This window comes from Schistocerca gregaria, chromosome 4 (assembly GCF_023897955.1).
Source record: "Schistocerca gregaria isolate iqSchGreg1 chromosome 4, iqSchGreg1.2, whole genome shotgun sequence".
Classification (NCBI taxonomy): Eukaryota; Metazoa; Arthropoda; class Insecta; order Orthoptera; family Acrididae; genus Schistocerca; species Schistocerca gregaria.
Window position 1 is genome coordinate 91,943,369 of NC_064923.1, and position 18,740 is coordinate 91,962,108.

Consider the following 18,740-nt stretch of genomic DNA (forward strand, 5'->3'; position numbering starts at 1 on the left):
TTATTCAATCTGTATATTGAGCAAGCAGTAAAGGAAAGAATAAAAAATTCGGAGCAGGAATTAAAAATCCATGGATAAGGAATAAAAACTTTGATGTTTGCCGATGACATTTTAATTCTGTCAGAGACAGCAAAGGACCCGGAAGATCAGTTGAACGGAATGGACAGTGTCTTGAAAGGAGGTTATAAGATGAACATCAACAAAAGCAAAACGTGAGTGATGGAATTTAGTCGAATTAAGTTGGGTGAAGCTCCGGGAATTAGATTAGGAAATGAGACACTTGATGTAGTAAATGAGTTTTCTTATTTGGGGAGCAAAATAACTGATGATGGTCGAAGTAGAGAGGATATAAAATGTAGACTGGAAATGGTAAGGAAAGCGTTTCTGAGGAAGAGAAATTTATTAACATCGAGTATAGATGTGTCAGCAAGTCGTTTCTGAAAGTATTTGTATGGAGTGTAGCCATGTATGGAAGTGAAACATTGATTATAAATAGTTTAGACAAGAAGAGAATAGAAGCTTTCGAAATGTGGTGCTACATAAGAATGCTGAAGATTAGATGGGTAGATCACATAACTAATGAGGAGGTATTGAATAGAACTGGGGAGAAGAGAAATTTGTGGCACAACTTCACTAGATGAAGGGATCGGTTGGTAAGACATGTTCTGAGGCATCAAGGGATCACCAATTTAGTATTGGAGGGCAGCGTGGAGGGTAAAAATCGTAGAGGGAGACCAAGAGATGAACACACTAAACAGATTCAGAAGGATGTAGGTTGCAGTAGGTACTGGGAGATGAAGAGGATTGCACGGGATAGAGTAGCATGGAGAGCTGCATCAAACCAGTCTCAGGACTGAAAACCACAACAACAACAATCACTTCTGCTCCTTCCATCCTTCCTACGATGACATTTGACACATCGCTCTATAGCCCACCTCTCCTTACCCCAGTGTAACAAGTCGTACACAGCAAATTTCCCCCTATCGCCATCTCAAACTGGGTTTCTACCTCGACAGCTTTTGTCTTTACACCTGCGCCTCCAATATTCTTCGCGCCACTGGTGGGTAAGGTGAGTACTAGTCGATCTACAGGTATCTTCCGAAGTAATTCAGAAGAGATCACATGCACTTCAACTGCTGTACATGCAATTGCTACGGCAACTCTACGTAATCTTAGCTCCGATTGTAGCCTGCCGCCTATTTTACCCTTATACACTGTCTGCTAAGTATTAAATCCTTCCGTCAGTATCTTCCCATTGCTGTGCTGGCTGTGTCTTAGAGTAGGCAGCTGAGAGGAATGTCTGTGTGGGGAAGGGCAGGCAGTGGGGAAACAGTCCTCGTCGATCCTCCTGTCCATCCTGCAGTTGGCCACGGCCTGTGTCACCGGCCGTCCGAAAAATAGTGTCTTACTAGTTAATTTCTTTGCTAACGCTGTAGTGTTTCATTATTGGCCATTTACAGTCTCCAATTTTTATTTTATTTTTAAGTAGACTACCAGCGGAAGGGGAGACGTCTAGCGAAGTCTAACATCATATATCATTTCGACACTGTAACCCAGAAATGGACGAGAAAACGCTGCCATTGGCTGTCTTCTAACTGAATAAAACGAAACTCATATTCCAACGGAAAAAAGCATTTTAGTAGTTACACACTCAGTACCAGTATCAATAAACTGTTGGTACAGTAATTATTAATACTATGTAGACACTAATTAAGAATTTCACCGACATTATTTCATAAATTTAAATCCACTGAAACGGTGAGACGGTTTAACACATTTCGTCGATAGAACGACTTTAAGTCAATCACAGTTATGGCGTTGACATGCAATGGTGAGCCAGAACCTTCTTACCACTTGCCTAAGGGCAGAGGCTCCATATTTTCTGAAAATCAGCCCCTGTTTCTTTCATGTATTATTTCTTTTGTCTATGTTTGACAGTTTTGTAATTTATCGCAGTTAATGCACAATACTTTCTAACAATTTAGATGTATATTGAACAATTTAGGACCATTTGATGTCTATAAAAATACAAGAATTAAGCAGTGATTAGCTTTAATTGCTTCTTCAAATTTGAGATCTATTTACACGAGTAAGACACATGCAAAGAAGACCAAATTTGTAGCAAATATGTATGCCATGCGGGCTGAGATAGTTAGATTGTTGAAGTTCACACATTAAGTATATCGACCACAGTAAAAGTATTTTATCTTACATATTTATTTTTAGACTACTTTTTCCCATTAAACATTTTATTTGCCGATAATTTAGTTGAACCTGATATAAAGTTCGGGTCTGGTAGATAAATATGGACAACTGCAAGTTACGGAAAAAAAATTGTGGAGTACTTTATAAACTTAAGAAGATATGTGTACCTAAATACTAAAAAGAACAACCTGTGGGAAACTGCCAATTAAGATTTAAGTCAGATTAAAATGTGCCACAGAAAATTACTGAAACATAGTCTTCACCCCGTTGCATTTCTTCATCTTCAGGCTTCCCCTTCTTATTCCTTTTAGTACTTATTGCTTCACTGGTGAATGTACGCTAGTTATATTAGTCTACACACTCCCCCCCCCTCCTTTCCCATAAACCATGGACCTAGCCGTTGGTGGGGAGGCTTGCGTGCCTCAGCGATACAGATAGCCGTACCGTAGCTGCAACCACAACGGAGGGGTATCTGTTGGGCGGCCAGACAAACGTATGGTTCCTGAAGAGGCGCAGCAGCCTTTTCAGTAGATGCATGGGCAGCAGTCTGGATGATTGATTGATCTGGCCTTGTAACTCAACCAAAATGGTCTTGCTGTGCTGGTACTGCGAACGGCTCAAAGCAGGAGCAAGCTACAGCCGTAATTTTTCCTGATGGCATGCAGCTTTACTGTATGGTTAAATGATGGTGGCATCCACTTGGGTAAAATAATCCGGAGGTAAAATAGTTCCCCATTCGGATCTCCGGGGCCGGCCGTTGTGGCCGTGCGGTTCTAGGCGCTTCAGTCTGGAGCCGCGTGACCGCTACGGTCGCAGGTTCGAATCCTGCCGCGGGCACGGATGTGTGTGATGTCTTTAGGTTAGTTAGGTTTAATTAGTTCTAAGTTATAGGCGACTGATGGCCTCAGAAGTTAAGTCGCATAGTGCTCAGAGTCATTTGAACCATTTGAACCATTCGGATCTCCGGGCGGGGACTACTCAGGAGGACGTCGTTATCAGGAGAAAGACAACTGGTATTCTACGGATCGGAGCGTGGAATGTCAGATCCCATAATTGGGCACGTAGGTTAGAAAACTGAAAAAGGGATATGATATAGATATGGATATGTTAAAGCTAGATATAGTTGGAATTAGTGAAGTTTGGTGACAGGAGGAACGAGTCTTCTGGTCAGGTGAATACAGGATTATAAACGCAAAATCAAACAGGAATCGGTTTAATAATGAATAAAAAAAAGGAGCGCGCTTAAGCTACTATGAACAGCATCGTGAACGCATTACTGTAGTAGCCACGAACCCCACGCCTACCACTGTAGTCCAACTTTATGTCAACTAGTTCCGCAGATGGCGAAGAGTGAAGAATGTGTAATGAGATGAAAGAAATTATTCAGAAAGCGAAGGGAGACGAAAATTTAACAGTCATGGGGGACTGGCATTCGATAGTAGGATAAGGAACAGAAGGAAAAGTACTAGGTGAATATGGAATGGGGGAAGGAATGAAAGAGGAAGACCTCTGGTAGACTTTTGCACAGAGGATAACTGAATTATAGCTAACTCTTGGTTCAAGAATCGTGAAAGACGATTGTATACATGGAAGAAGCCTGGAGATACTGGGAGGTTTCAGGTAGATTATATAATGGTGTGACAGAGATTTAGGAACCAGGTTTTAAATTGTAAGACATTTCCAGGGGCACATGTGGACTCTGACCACAATCTGTTGGTTATGGACTGTAGATTAAAACCGTAGAAACCAGAAAAATGTGGGAATTTAAAGAGATGGGATCTGGATAAACGGAAAGAACCAGAGGTTGTAGAGAGTTTCAGAGAGAGCATTAGGGAATGATTCACAAGAACAGGGGAATGAAATATAGTACAACAAGAATGGGTACCTTTAAGAGATGAAATAGTGAGGAAGCAGAGGATCAAGTAGGTAAAAAGACGAGGGCTAGTAAAAATCCTTTGGTAACAGAAGATATATTGAATTTAACTGATGAAAGGAGAAAATATAAAACTGCAGTTAACGAAACAGGAAAAAAAGAAATACAAACATCTCAAAAATGAGATCCACAGGAAGTGCAAAATGGTTAAACAGGGATGGCTCGAGGGCAAATGTAAGGATGTAGAAGCATTTATCACTAGGAGTAAGATAGATACTGCCTACAGGAAAATTAAAGAGGCGTTTGGAGAAAAGAGAACCACTTGTATGAATTTCAAGAGCTCGTATGAAAAACCAGTTCTAAGCAAAGAAGGGAAATCAGAAAGGTGGAAGGAGTATACAGAGGGCCTGTACAAGGGCGTTGTACTCGAGGGCAATATCATGGATATGTAAAAGGACGTAGATGAAAATGAAATGGGAGATTTGATACTGCGTGAAGAATTTGACAGAGCACTGAAAGACCTAAGTCGAAAGAAGCACCCTGGAGTAGACAACGTTCCATTAGAACTACTGACAGCCTTGGGAGAGCCAGTCCTGACAAAACTCTGCCATCTGGTGAGCAAAATGTATGAGACAGGCGAAATACCCTCAGACTTCAAGAAGAATATAATAATTCCAATCCCAAAAAAGCAGGTGTTGACTGGTGCGAAAATTACCAAACAATTAGTTTAATAATACACGGCTGCAAATTACTAACACAAATTCTTTACAGACTAATGGAAAAACTGGTAGAAGCCGACCTGGGGGAAGATCAGTTTGGGTTCCATAGATATGTTGGAACATGTGAGGCAATACTGACCCTACGACTTATCTTAGAAGATAGATTAAGGAGAGACAAACCTACGCTTCTTTCATTTGTAGACTTGTAGAGAGCTTTTGACAATGTTGACTGGAATACTCTCTGTCAAATTCTGAAAGTGACAGGAGTCTACTACAGGGAGCTAAGGGCTATTTACAATTTATGCAGGAACCACATGGCAGTTATAAGAGTCGAGGGGCATGAAAAGTAACCCAATAGTTTGGAAGTAAGTAAGACAGGGTTGTAGCCTATCTGCGATGTTATTCCATCTATATATTGAGCAACCAGAAAAGGAAACAAAAGAAAAATTTGGAGTAGGAATTAAAATCCAATATAAAAAGTCTGAGGTTTGCCGATGTGACATCGTAATTCTTTCAGAGACAGCAAAGGATCTGGAAGAGCAGTTGAACGGAGTGGACAGTGTCTTGAAAGGAGAATATAAGATGAACCTCAACATAAGCAAAACGAAGACTTCTATTGTATTGTATTGTGTGTTAACCGGGGGGCCTAGAAACCACGGAGGGGCTCCGTCCCCGCCGCAGCCGCTGTGGTCCACAACTCCACGACGACTACCGCAGTCCACTTCATCCCTCCGCCGCCCCACACCGAACCCCTCCTCAAGGTTATTGTGCGGTTCGGCCCCAGGTGGACACTCCGCCCCTCCAAGGCACATCTCACAGCAGACGAGTGTAACCCCTATGTTTGCGTTGTTGAGTAATGCTGGTGCACGTGTACGTAGAGAACTTGTTTGCAGAGCAATCGCCGAGGCGGAATAACGGGAACCAGCCCGCATTCGCCGAGGCAGATGAAAAACCGCCTCACCGGACCTCGACACAAGTCCACCGGTGGGATTCGTGCCGGCGACCAGGCGCTCCTTCCCGCCCGGAAAGCCGTGCGTTAGACCCCACAGCTAACTGGGTGTGGTAAGACGAGGATAGTGGAATGTAGTCTAATTAAATCTGGTGATTCTGAGGGAATTAGATTACGAAATGAGACAAGCAGTTGATGAGTTTTGCTGTTTATGGAGCTAAATAACTAAAGATGGTCGAAGTAGAGAGGATATAAAATGTATACTGGCAATGGCAAGAAAATCGTTTCTGAAGAAGAGAAATTTGTTAACATAGAGTATAAATTTACGCGTCAGGAATTCTTTTCTAAAAGTATTTGTATGGAGTGTAGCCATCTATGGATGTGAAAGATGGACGATAAATAATGATAAAAGTTCTCAAGGACGATAAATAATTTGGACGAGAAAAGAATAGAAGCTTTCGAAATGTAGTGCTACAGAAGGATGCTGAAGATTAAATAAGTAGATCACGTTACTCATGAGGAGGCACTGAATAGAATTGGAGAGAAGAGGAACTTGTAGCACAACTTGACTAGGAGAAGGGATCGGTGGTAGGAAATGTTCTTAGGCGGCAAGGGATCACCAAGTTAGTATTGGAGGCCACAGCGGAAGGTAAAAATTGTAGAGGGAGACCAAGAGATGAATACACTGTGCACATTCAGAAGGTTGGGGTGGAGTAGTTACTTGGAGATGAAGAAGCTTGCACAGGATAGAGTAGCATGGAGATCTGCATCAAACAAGTCTCTGGACTGAAGACCACAACAACAACACACTCTTCAACTAAATTAACTATGAAATTCGCTTGGTGGAATAAGATTTCGAGGGAGGTGAATAAATTTTACGTAAATTAATGGGTAATTGCTTGAAAGGAAATTATATTTATCTATCAATGGAATTCTAAATTTAATTCATCATTACCAGTAAAATTCTGGGGAGGGTTACCGTGATATAATTTTATATTCACTTATTGACTATGGAAGCATGTTCTTTGGTAAAGGATGTGAAAAAATGTAAATAATTTGAATGTGTAAATTTCCTGAAAGTAACTGAATAACATACCACATAGTAGGTAAGGCTTAGGCTCCACTACAAATTGCATCACTGTTAATTCCGAAGTTTGAATCAGCACTGAAGAACAGGTTTTCTCAATAGTGGGGATTGCTTTGTTTGTAGACTAATTATCTGTGAATTTTCTTTCGCGGAATTTATTGATGTGTGGGACTGTTAGTACTTATGTCACACTACTGAACATCTAGAATCGCAGATATCTGTAGCACTTAGTCAGGAAACTTTCAGTAGGACGCAAACAAAATATTTCAAAAAAATGGCTCTGAGCACTATGGGACTTAACAGCTGTGCTCATCAATCCCCTAGAACTTAGAACTACTTAAACCTAACTAACCTAAGGACATCACACACATCCATGCCCGATGCAGGATTCGAACCTGCGACCGTAGCAGTCGCACTGTTCCGGACTGCGCGCCTAGAACCGCGAGACCACCGCGGCCGGCAAAATATTTCAACCAGCCGAAAATAAACAGGAGAAAAGGTGATCTCTTACAAATTCTGGAAACCAGCAAATAAATTATATCACAAACATAATCACCGGAAGCAAAAGTTTTCCAGTTGTTTTGCGAAATACTAACAGTTTTGAATAATTTAAATAATGAGAGCGTGGCAGCGTGCAGGACTCTGACTTTAAAATCAGTGTAATAAGGAAAGACTATAGAACTGACTGAAGGCACAAAAATATTTTAGATTTTTCCGTCATTCAAAATAACCGTGACGTTAACAGCATTTTGGACAATTCTGGAGAGCAGTACGTTAGCAGTTGTGTGTGGCATAGATTCGACAAGTTCTTGGTACGTTTTCGGAGTTATATGACACTATATGTCCACGCACTGGTCACGAAATCCCCGTAAATTATGGACCAGTCCTTTGTGGATGCAGAGCTGGCACCTCAAAGCGTCCATCCCAATGCATGTTACATCAGCTTCAGATCAGGTAAATTTGGTGGTTAAAGCGTCAACATGAGTCCACTACTATGCTCCTCACACCACTGTAGCACAATTTTGACCCTTGTGACATGGACAGTTATCCTGCTGTAAGATGCCATCGCTGCCGGAAGGACAATAAACGTGAATGGATGCAGGTAGTCCACAACAATATTCACATAGTCCAAATCTGTCATGGTGCCGTCAATTACCGTGATGGAAACCTAGGTGAATGTCCCCCATGCTCCTTAGGTGAATGTCCCCCATACTGCCCCCACTGGCATGCACCCATGGCGTGATTCACCTAACAGCCATTCACCTGGATGACAGCATATCTGGACACAACCGCCGACTTGGTGTAACAAGAAACGTATTTCATCTGACCAGTTAACGTGGTTCCACTATTTCCAGTCCAACTGCAATGGTACTGTTCCCAGTGCAATCGTAACTGACGATTTCGTTTGTTCTACATGGGAACATTCAGAGGTACCGTTCTAGCGAGTCGCACATTCGACAATGTGAGCTAAACCACGAAACACTTATGCCTGCACCGGGATTCTACTCTGTCGTCAGACCTGCCACAAATTATCGCCTATCCCGCTTTACAGTCAGGTCAAGCCTCCGACCTAAATGCTCTGTGATTACGTGTGGACGTCCAAAGCCTTGACACCTACTAGTGGTCTCACCGTCCTTCAATCACTTCCCACAGATACTCGTGGCAGCAGCACGCGAACAGATGACGAGCTTCATCATTTCCAAGATGCCCTTTCCCATAAAAGCCTTCCACTTGTCAAAGTTCTTATATCAGTGTATCCCTCAATTTGGAGTCCATATTGTAGGTAGAAAGATTCCATAATCATCTTTGTTCTGCTTATATACACTGAGATTACAAGAGCGATATGCACAATAGCGATGTGCACATAGACAGATGGCGGTAGTAAAGCGTATACAATCTAGAAAAGGGCGGTGTACTGACGGAGTTGTCATTTCTACTCATGTGATTTATGTAAAAATGTTTTAGACATGATTATTGCCGCATGACGTGAATTAACAGACTGTGAACGCTGAATGATAGTTGGAATCACATGCATGGGACATTCCATTTCGGAAATCTTTATCGAATTCAGTATTCCGAGATCTGCAATGTCAAGAGGGTGATGAGAATGCCACAGTGGCCGAACGCCTTCACTTAACGAACGAGAGCAGCAGCGTTACTGTAAGAGTTATCAGTGCTAACAGACAAGAAACACTTCCTGAAATAATTACAGAAATCAATGTAGGACGTACGACGAACGTATCCGTTACCACAGTGTGGCGAAAATTGGCGTTAATGGGCTATATCAGCAGACGACCGTCGAGACTGCCTTTACTAACAGCGCGACAGTGCCTCCAGCGCCTCCGCTATACTTGTGGCCATGTGACCATATCGATTGGAACTTGGACGAATGAAAAACTTTGGCCTGGCCAGATGTGTCCCAATTTCAGTCGATAGGAGCTGATGGTAGGGTTAGAGTGTGGCACAGACACCACGAAGCCATAGAGCCAAGATGTCAACAAGGCACAGTGTCTGGTACCGCGCGCCGCGGAATTTGAATCCCCGCCAGACGTAATGGACGTCGAAGACCCCTAGAGGTCTCTGCACCATCGCGCCCTAAGCTGTGGCGGCGCGCGCCTCCTGGCCTACATTTAGTGTGAGGGCGCCACAGTGGAACACGTGGTTCCAGCGGCCAATAGCAGCGCCCCCGATAGAGTATTTAAGCGCCTGCCTCTCGCTCAGCTAGTTCCTCCGTACTTTCCCTGGGCTCCCTCTTCCTCCCCCCCTTCCACCCTGTGTTCTCTCCCCGCCTAACATCTCCCTTCTCACCCCCCTCCCCGGGTACTTTTGTATTCTCCCCCTCTGCCTTCCCCACTCCCTGGCACGTCTGCTCGGCGCCCTCTCACCCCTCCTATGGATCCTCATCCTCCATTGGCTCCTTCCCCCCCTCCCCCTTCACTTTTCCTCTCCTTCCCCCCTTTTATTCCCGTCATCAGTCCAGTTCCCCCCCCCCCCCCCCCCAAACCTGCTCTCGGCTGTGATATGTCATAATTGTGCCAACTTTTTAGTGCAGTGTTTAAGTGAGTGTTCAGTGTTGTGCGTCTTCCCACAGTGTTGCGAACAGAAACCATGCTGTCGCTGGGTGTGCATTTTATATCTCTTGGGAACAGAAACCAGACTGTCGCTGTGTTTTTTAACTGTTTGTCTGTTATTTTTCTGCTTCCTGTGTATTTTATTCGCATCATCAACCCTGTGTTTTATGTTTTAAGTTCCAGGATTTTCTGCCATTTTACCTTTAAGTCAGCGATTTTATCGCTAACTGTTATTTTTTATTATCTCCATCTTTTTAAAACAAATTCTGTAGGCTGAAGAGCGGCGTAATAAGCTGCTGCCAGCCCGCCCCCTTCAGGGGGAATCGAAACTCAATAAAGGAAAAAAAAAAGCTCAGCTAGCGAGTCTAATTTGCATACGTCTCTGGACACATCGCCTCACGTTAGACAGCTTACTTACTTTCCTGTTCTGTGTACGAGTGGACGTGGTTGTTTGGTCTCATTGTGACTCCGTTTTTTCGATCTTGTTGTTCGTTCTGTCCGTTGGTCGAGTCTGTCTTCTCCCACTCCGAGGGTCCCGCCGCGCTTTCCGTCACTTCAACCCCGCGACCGTCCCGATCGCAGTTACAACACAGTGCAAGCTGGTGGTGGCTCTATAAGGGGGTCAGCTACGTTTACATGGAATGAACTGGATCATCTGGTCCAACTGACGCTATCGTCGGCTAGAAATGATTATGTTCAGCTACATGGGGGCCATTTGCAGCTGTTGATGGACTGCATGTTCCCAATCAGCAATGTCATGACACTGGGACACAGTTGTTCGTGACTGATTTGAAGAACTTTGTGGACAGTATGAAAGAATGAGTTGGCCACTCAGGTCGCCCGACATGGGCACAAAATCATGTCCCGGCAAGAATTCCGCAATTATAGATGGCTTTAGAGGCAGCATCGCTCAGTACTTCTGCAGGGGACTTCCAACGACGTGTTGAGTCCATGTCACTTTCAGCTGCTGCACTACACCGGGCAAAAGGAGGTCCGACAAGATATTAGGAGATGTTCCATTTTTTGCGCCTCATTAGTACTTTGCTTACAACATACGAACCCGCAAACGCCACCACGACATACGAACCCGCAAACGCCACCAAGCGATATTCAGTCTCGCAGCAGGCAGTGGTCATAATGTTTTGACTCATCACTGTATTTCCACCCATCAACACGTTTCTAGAACGGCGCATAGCATTCTCTGGCAAAGAGAGGAGTGGACCTGAGACAGCACTCACCTGGCCGGGGCCAGTGACGTCAGCCGCTGCTGCCTCTGCGTCCACCTCGGCCTCTGCATCCGCTTCCCCCTCTGCGTCACCGCTGCCTGTGGTGCTCACGCTGACGCTGGAGCTGCCGAACGAGGTGCTCCCCCTGCGACAACACAGAGGGCAACAGCCATTGTAGTAACGGTCGGAGGTCCGCACCAGCGGACTCGTCCTATCATAGCAAAGTGCTGTACTGATAAAACATACAACAAAAAATCGTGTATAGAAATATACCGGTGAAAAAGTAAAGTAAAGTCGTATGGCATTGTTGGCTGGGTCACTCACTGTGGAAGCAAGCACTTATCGGTATGTCTAGTGGGACGAGAAAGATAATGTTTTTTCTCGTCAGTCAGCCAAGGTCAAGACGGCACCACTTAACGCATTCAGATATTGGAACAAACAAAGAAACTGCTTAATAATCTTATGTAAAATTAAATGTTTAAATATTGTTACAAAAATTGACCAGATTAAGTAAAATTAAGCCAATGTCAAAGGTTTCGAGTCTCAGCATGATCTGATAATTAGTTCCTTCAGATATAAAGATTTTTCGAAATTTTCCAACTGCTAATATTGAACTTACTAAGTTTTTCTTCTACAATTGGGTTCAGTTTGTTATAAAAACATTCTGTGGAAGTTGTCATGGAGCTACCTCTTTCACTTTTTGAATTATTAAGCAAAAACCAATTTTCGTACCAAAAACTGAGACAATGAGTTAGGTTAACCTACCTTAGTATATAAGATACAGAGCTAAAATGAAAGCACTATATTTGATTTGAGACATACTGAAACTGTACCAACTTCCACTATGATACTGTAAACCAATAAAGATACAAAAATTGCAAAGAGACAGATCAGAGGCCATTATGTACCCCTGAAAAAATCCTACAGGTTAAAGTTTAAAACTTAGCAGGCGCTGAGTACAATAGAAAAAGCTTTTATAATTTTCCAAACTAATTCTTGTGTGTGTGAACTTAGGTCGGCATATTCTGCTTCGTTAAATGACAGTAGACTTTCGTTTATCATCATTGTTCGTGACTCCACGTTTTTCTTACAGACTTAGAACTTTCTATTTCAGTTTCGACAAGCTGACTGGTGGACCTGTGAGCTGAAGACTATTAACAATATGTTCTCCATCACTTGCTGGATTTTTACACAAACAGTTTCCGGATCCTTGTAAAAAGTTGTAGTATCCAAAAATCGCACATGACTACCAAACATTTCAACTTACGAAATTAATAGCAAACCATATTAAATTCTACCTGCTGCCTCCCAACCCCCAAGGGTTAGGTTCAGCTTCCGAGTCAAAAATGGTTTTCTCCCTTCATGCACAATGGCCCCAGTTCTTGCAAGTATGAGAGAGTCTTGTCTTACGTGTATTTGTGAAGTGTGAGCAGTGTACAATGTGATGCCGTGCATATGATGCATTAAGACGATGAGAGAAAGTGGAGGGTGAGACCTTGTACTAACACACAGCCTCCTCCTCTCGAATAGCACCGCGTGGCCCTAAAGCTTTAACATCCCCATCCAGAAGATGGATCAGCATCAGCAGTGTCACATGCCTTCACTTGATGAGACATTGTGGAGAGGTTCGCAGTTTGATCCAGGCACTGGCGCAGCTTCTGTGATCGTGAATTTTACACAACCACCTCTCTTGCCCTTGTTGACCAATTTCATCCACCAACAACACTCGAACTGGCTGGCCTCCAAGTAGAATGCCAGAGTAAAGGCGTGTACTACCAACTTTGGGTATTCAAGAGGATTTGGATTACAAGGAAAAATGTGCAAAAATAACAAATAATTAATGAAACAATGGTAAAAATGTGGCATTTTTTCTGTTAATTTATGGTGATTGCATCAGAAAGAACTACATCATCTCATTGTCAGTACTGTCAATAATATTTTGTTTATTTGTTTGTTTGCTGCCCATATAACAATCAGTTTCCCACATGCAAACATACATATGTGCACTCATAGATATAAACAGTGAAGGTCAGAAATTATCTTTTTTTGTTGCAAAAAGTAACATAAGCTATATATGCTGTTTTACAGAGACACCCTACTACTTGAACAACTTGAAATGTAAGACTTCCTGGCAGATTAAAACTGTGTGCCCGACCGAGACTCAAACTCGGGACCTTTGCCTTTCGCAGGTAAGTGCTCTACCATCTTTTTTTTCCTTTTTTTTGTGCGCCCGCTTTACTTCTACCAGTACCTCATCTCCTACCTTCCAACTGGGCGTGAGTCGTGCTTAGGTAGCTCAGATGGTAGAGCACTTGCCCGCAAAAGGCAAAGGTCCCAAGTTCGAGTCTCAGTCGGGCACACAGTTTTAATCTGCCAGGAAGTTTCATATAGCACACACTCCGCCGCGGAGTGAAAATCTCATTCTGGAAACTTGAAATGGAAATACATACATTTACATTTTGTGTGAAGATCAGAAATTATCAATTTTGTATTTCGAAAACCCTTATGCTATATACACTGTTTTACAAAGGGATATTACATCTTAAAATCTTCTACTGAATGACAGCTTTTCTCTATTAATAAATGCTTAAGTTTATTCTTCAAAGTGTTTAAATTAGCTGTCTTGAGATCAGATGAAAGTCTGTTACAAAAGATGGTTCCTATTGGATGTCGGCTACAGTCTGCAGCCTTTTTTTATTTTTTTTATTACTTGCATCTCTGTGCAAATTTTCCCTCTCTGTGTATCCATGTATTGTATCTATGCACATTACTGTTTGTTGCATTATATTCTGGATTTCGTTTCACAAATATTATTACCTGCAGTATGCACATAGAATAGAAGATTTCTCTATAAGGCTCTATACTGTTTTCCTTAGCTACCGCTCTTAGTACCTTTTTTGTGTTCCAATTAAATCGTTAACGCACACAACAAACAGAAAAGGCCCCAGTACACATCCTTGGGGCACACCACATTGAAGTATCTTGTGGATGATTAGCAACTGTTCATTCCTTTTATAAGTTAGCTTGACACACTTTTTCCCGTCTTTCAAATGGGAGGTAAGTAGTTATAAGGCTACCCCTCTTATTCCATATGCTTCTAATTTATGGAATAGAACTGTATTATTGATAGTACCAAAAGATTTACTCATAACAAGGAAGGTGCCTGTTACCTTGTCTCCTTCATGTAGCTTCTTTAAAATTTCATGTATAAAAATTACTACTACCATTAAAGTAGGTTTTTCTTTTCTAAAACAGAGATAGTTGAATAGATTACATTTGATGAGAAAGCCGCAGATTGATTCAATATCGTTTTCTCTAATAATTTCCCAAGCTCTGAAGTTAATGATATTGGCCTACAGTGTCTCATTTCAGTTCTTATTCTCTTCTTATACACCAGTAGGATTTTAGTGATTTTAAAGAAATCATGAAATTCTCCATGGCAGTGGAAGATATTTATTAGATGTGTCAGCGACTTCACCAATTGTTCTCTCAATTCCGTTAGCAGCTTAGATGAAATGTCACTGCAGGAACAAGACATTTTAACATTAAGTTTTGAAATTATTGCTTTGAGATCGCTGTCAGTAATGCTGTAGATGAAAAACGACTGGCTAGTTATTGTAACATTATGCATCAAACGTGGAAAATATGTGATTTACTTAACATAACATGTTTTAGGACTACATTATCCCCTCCCATATTAACTTTACGGACTCGATAATGTGATAGTGTAGTCCCAAAATATGTTGTGTAAAATAAATCACAAATTTTCTACGACTGGTGCGTAATATTCTCAATACTGAAGAAAATCATACTGTGAACCCGAGGCACAAACCTCTTTTAATTAAAATAGGAAGTAACACCATGTAACAAACTATTGCGGATCACATAACCTCACTGCTGGGCTGGCGCATACCACTTACTGGTCGTGGTACGAGTGTAGCATTGTGAACATGTAACGCTGTATGGAAGCCTTTGTAGCATCACCACACCTTCGTAAGTCATTGTTTAACATAACTACCATTGTGACCTATGTTGTGTCATTGCGCATTTCATTTAACTCAGTATTGTAGCCTTGCTCTGTCCGTTAATCACACCAGAATTCCACGCTGTTATCTCAAGAGTCAAGTGACCTTCCTAATGTATTCGCCCTCTCGCCTTTCATATCGCTGCTGCCCTACATTTGTCTAAATGATATCGACCAATAGTCCTCCGTTATTTTCTCTGTTCTTGAAATGGGATACGCTTGCGTGGTTCATCAATTTGGTTTGTAATTATAAGGACCGTTTGTGTCTAAAACTTCATAATTTCTATACCCAGCTGTCAAAATTACGCTGTCCCAAAGATAATTTTCATTCATATCATGTTTAGATTAATACGAGTCAGCAAACATTCTTTTTATTTTATCATCTGACGTTATCGACTTCTGTGCGATTTACTACCACACTCCACTCACATTCTTCCACGAGTTCCTTAATATAACGTAACTATTGTCAAAAAATTCCTTCTGCATAGCTGTCAACATAAAATTCCACCGTCAGATTTATGTAAGTACTGTAGTTCTTTTACATGTCCCTTTGATACAGTAACAAACACGGAGGTCCACAGGACTAAGATAACTCTAATTGTGTTTTTTACACAAATGAGTTAGCAAGTCTGGATGTTTGAAATCCATGAGAAATAAATTTTATAGGTGCCACAGAAACATTACTAAACCCCAGAAATGAAAGGGACACTCACTAAATATTTTTGTAAGTACATTACTGAAATACTTAAAATCTAAGTATTCAAAGTAAACCTTTTTGTAATGTTAACATGATTACAGAGTTGGAATATTTTTTAAGTTGATGGTCTGAAATTATATTTTGAATGTATTTTAAATCTGTTATTTATCCAATAATATGATGAATAAATTAGTAAATAAAGCAGTAAAATGTTCACAGAAGACATTTTTACGCCTACACCTGTGTTGTTAGGCTGATTCAAAAAAATTAAAAATCTGAAACATTAAGAAACCTGAAGAGAAAAAAACCTTTTGGATATCAATTTAAAAAGAAAAATTGCTTTTGAAGGATACTGCCGCCATGCGACTATAATAATTTTTATTTTATTATTATACATTCCATATTTTATCCTTACACCGTTTTCAGGTATAAAAACTTATTTACATGTCAAAAGACATCAGACTGGTATGAAATACAAGTCATCTGGTCTTACAGGCCAGATCTGCCATTAGTAAAAGTGTGAACATTTCTAAAACGCCAAAATATATTACAGACATTCATTTCTGGGCCATATAGCACAGCTGTTAGATGAAACTGATAACCAGTGTAAAAATATGAAGTAAATCTGTCAAGAATTTTTCTGTAATTTTTGGTAACAACGTTAAATTATGGATGGATGAATTGATGGCGTTCCTTTTTCTATTAAGCCAGGAATAGTCCCCAGAGAGGAAGGACAGAAAAGACAAACCTCAAGGACGCGTCTGTACCTGACAGTCAAGAAAACTAAGGGAAAGAAGCCAGTAAAGTTAGAGAGAAGTAAAAGGGTGAGGGTGGGAAACCTTCCCTGACCAGAAAGTGGCTGGAGTTCCCTGGGATACGTTCTGCAACTGGGAACAACACCTCTGCGTCTGTCTGGTACTTCTACACCCTCCATTACAACAAGAAAACTAGCTACACGGACGGGATAAAATGTCAGAAAGAGAACAATGACGACGAGTTTGCTAATCAACGACAGATGTAAAAGAATAAGAAGATTTAAAAATGTGGGGAGGGTGGCGACCAGGCCGGACCAGCAGGCAAGGGAAGCCATGGGTTTCTTGTATAAGAGCAGGCGACACGGCGCCCCTCGAATCCCTCAAATGGTCGATGAGGCTACTTAACAATACATCGCAGAGAGAAGGAAAATCGCTTGTATGGGTAAAACATAAAGCCAAATCAGCAGCTCTGGCGTCGCCTGCTAGCACCAGAGGTAGTGTGTCAGCAAGTTTAAGGTATCGTCATAAGCTGGCCAAATGAGGCCAGTCCAATAGGACTACTGTGACTACTGTGAGATGGACACCACGCCAACAGTAGGGTGGATGCTCATGTCGGAGGATGTGGCTGTGGTTCAGCCAAGTGTGGCAATTTGAAGCCAATATATGATAGTAGATTCTCTGAGAGAAGCGCAAAGGGAAGACTGCCGCATTGTCATGGGCTCCTTTACTGTTTTTAGTCTATTTGGAGAAACCGGGGCACACCAATGCGCATTCTAAGACTTAAAACACTGAGAGTGTGTTCTCAGCAGAAGTTGAATTTCCAATATCCCCATCTCCAAAGTTGACATTCTTTTAGCCAACTTGGCATGTTCATTCCCTGGAATTCCAACGTGTCCTGTGTTCCATACAAAGATGACTGACCATCCACTGTGGTGGAAGTCCTGGGTTGTCTGTATCAATGGGAGTCTATGGTAGCACTGGTCGAAAGCCTGAAGATTTCTCAAGGAGTCACTGCTGAATAAGAATGACTCGCCAGTGCAAGAACAAAGATGCCACTCAAGCAATGATCATTAATTCTGTAGTGAACACACTGTATCCGTCCAGCAGGGAGTGTAGTTCACTGCATATTGCATCTCCATAGGCTAAACCAGTTCATCTATCGACGATAGAGCATCAGTGTGCACTATGTCTGAGACATCTAGGACGTCCAGGAACAGGCGATGGAAAGCCATAAGGATAAGGTGAGGCAGATCTGAGGATGTGGTGCACACCATGAGGACACACACGATTTCCCCTCTAACAAGGGACAACTGTGGGGAAGATGGAGTTAAAAGCAGAGACATTGTATGTGAACTGCAATTGTGACACCAGACCTTGGCCTCTGTTGTGGGTAGTAGGTCTCCTGGGTATTCTGGGAAGTAGCGAATGTGTACTGCACAGGTGAGCAGCCTGTGCCTCATCTGTAGGGGAGGGACGCCAACCTCAACGAGTAAGCTGTCACAGGGCTGGTCCAAAGGGCACCTGTTGCGAAGTCAGTCTGCAATGGTGTACCAGGTCCAGCATATGCAATACTGAAGGTAACAGATACACCGGACCCCTAATCAAGATGTGACAGGATTAGAACCTTATAGAGCCATAAATGTGTACAGTGATCTGTACCCAAATTGGTGTTACTGAGACAGCGAAAAGTGTTAAGGTGTGACCAGCACATTCGCTTAAGTTGGCAAAGATGGGCAGCCACATCAAACAGGAATCAAAGATCTGTCCCAAAAAACGATAAGACTCCGCCACGTTAAGCACTTGTTCATCGAGATAAAGTTATGGTTGGGGATGGACAGTACAACGCTAACAGAAGTGAATGACACAAGTCTTGGTGGCAGAAAACTGGAAGGTTCTGGTGGGAGCCCAAGATTGGCACTTTGTAGTCGGTGCTCAGCAACACCCACAACTGGGGGAGGGGCTATAGTAGATACAAAAGACATCGCTAAATTCATTTTCCGTGCACAGAGTAATGTGATGATGTAATTTTGTAGGAAAATGTAAATCGAGGTACTCTGAATCTTTGAAAGTGTAATGAGAAGCGAGATGTGTTGAGCAGTATAGAAGTATATCTATAAGCCGACAGAGAAAAGCA

At 42.1% G+C, this 18,740-nt stretch overlaps 1 protein-coding gene across 1 annotated transcript in view; it reads right to left on the reverse strand.

The window, feature by feature from the left end:
• Positions 1 to 18,740, reverse strand: part of LOC126267611 (uncharacterized) — a 523,505-nt gene that overhangs the window by 392,323 nt on the left and 112,442 nt on the right. The window contains exon 2 of the mRNA XM_049972912.1: positions 11,143 to 11,275. Coding sequence (XP_049828869.1) covers positions 11,143 to 11,275 — 133 coding nt within the window. The remainder of the gene's footprint in view (positions 1 to 11,142; positions 11,276 to 18,740) is intronic.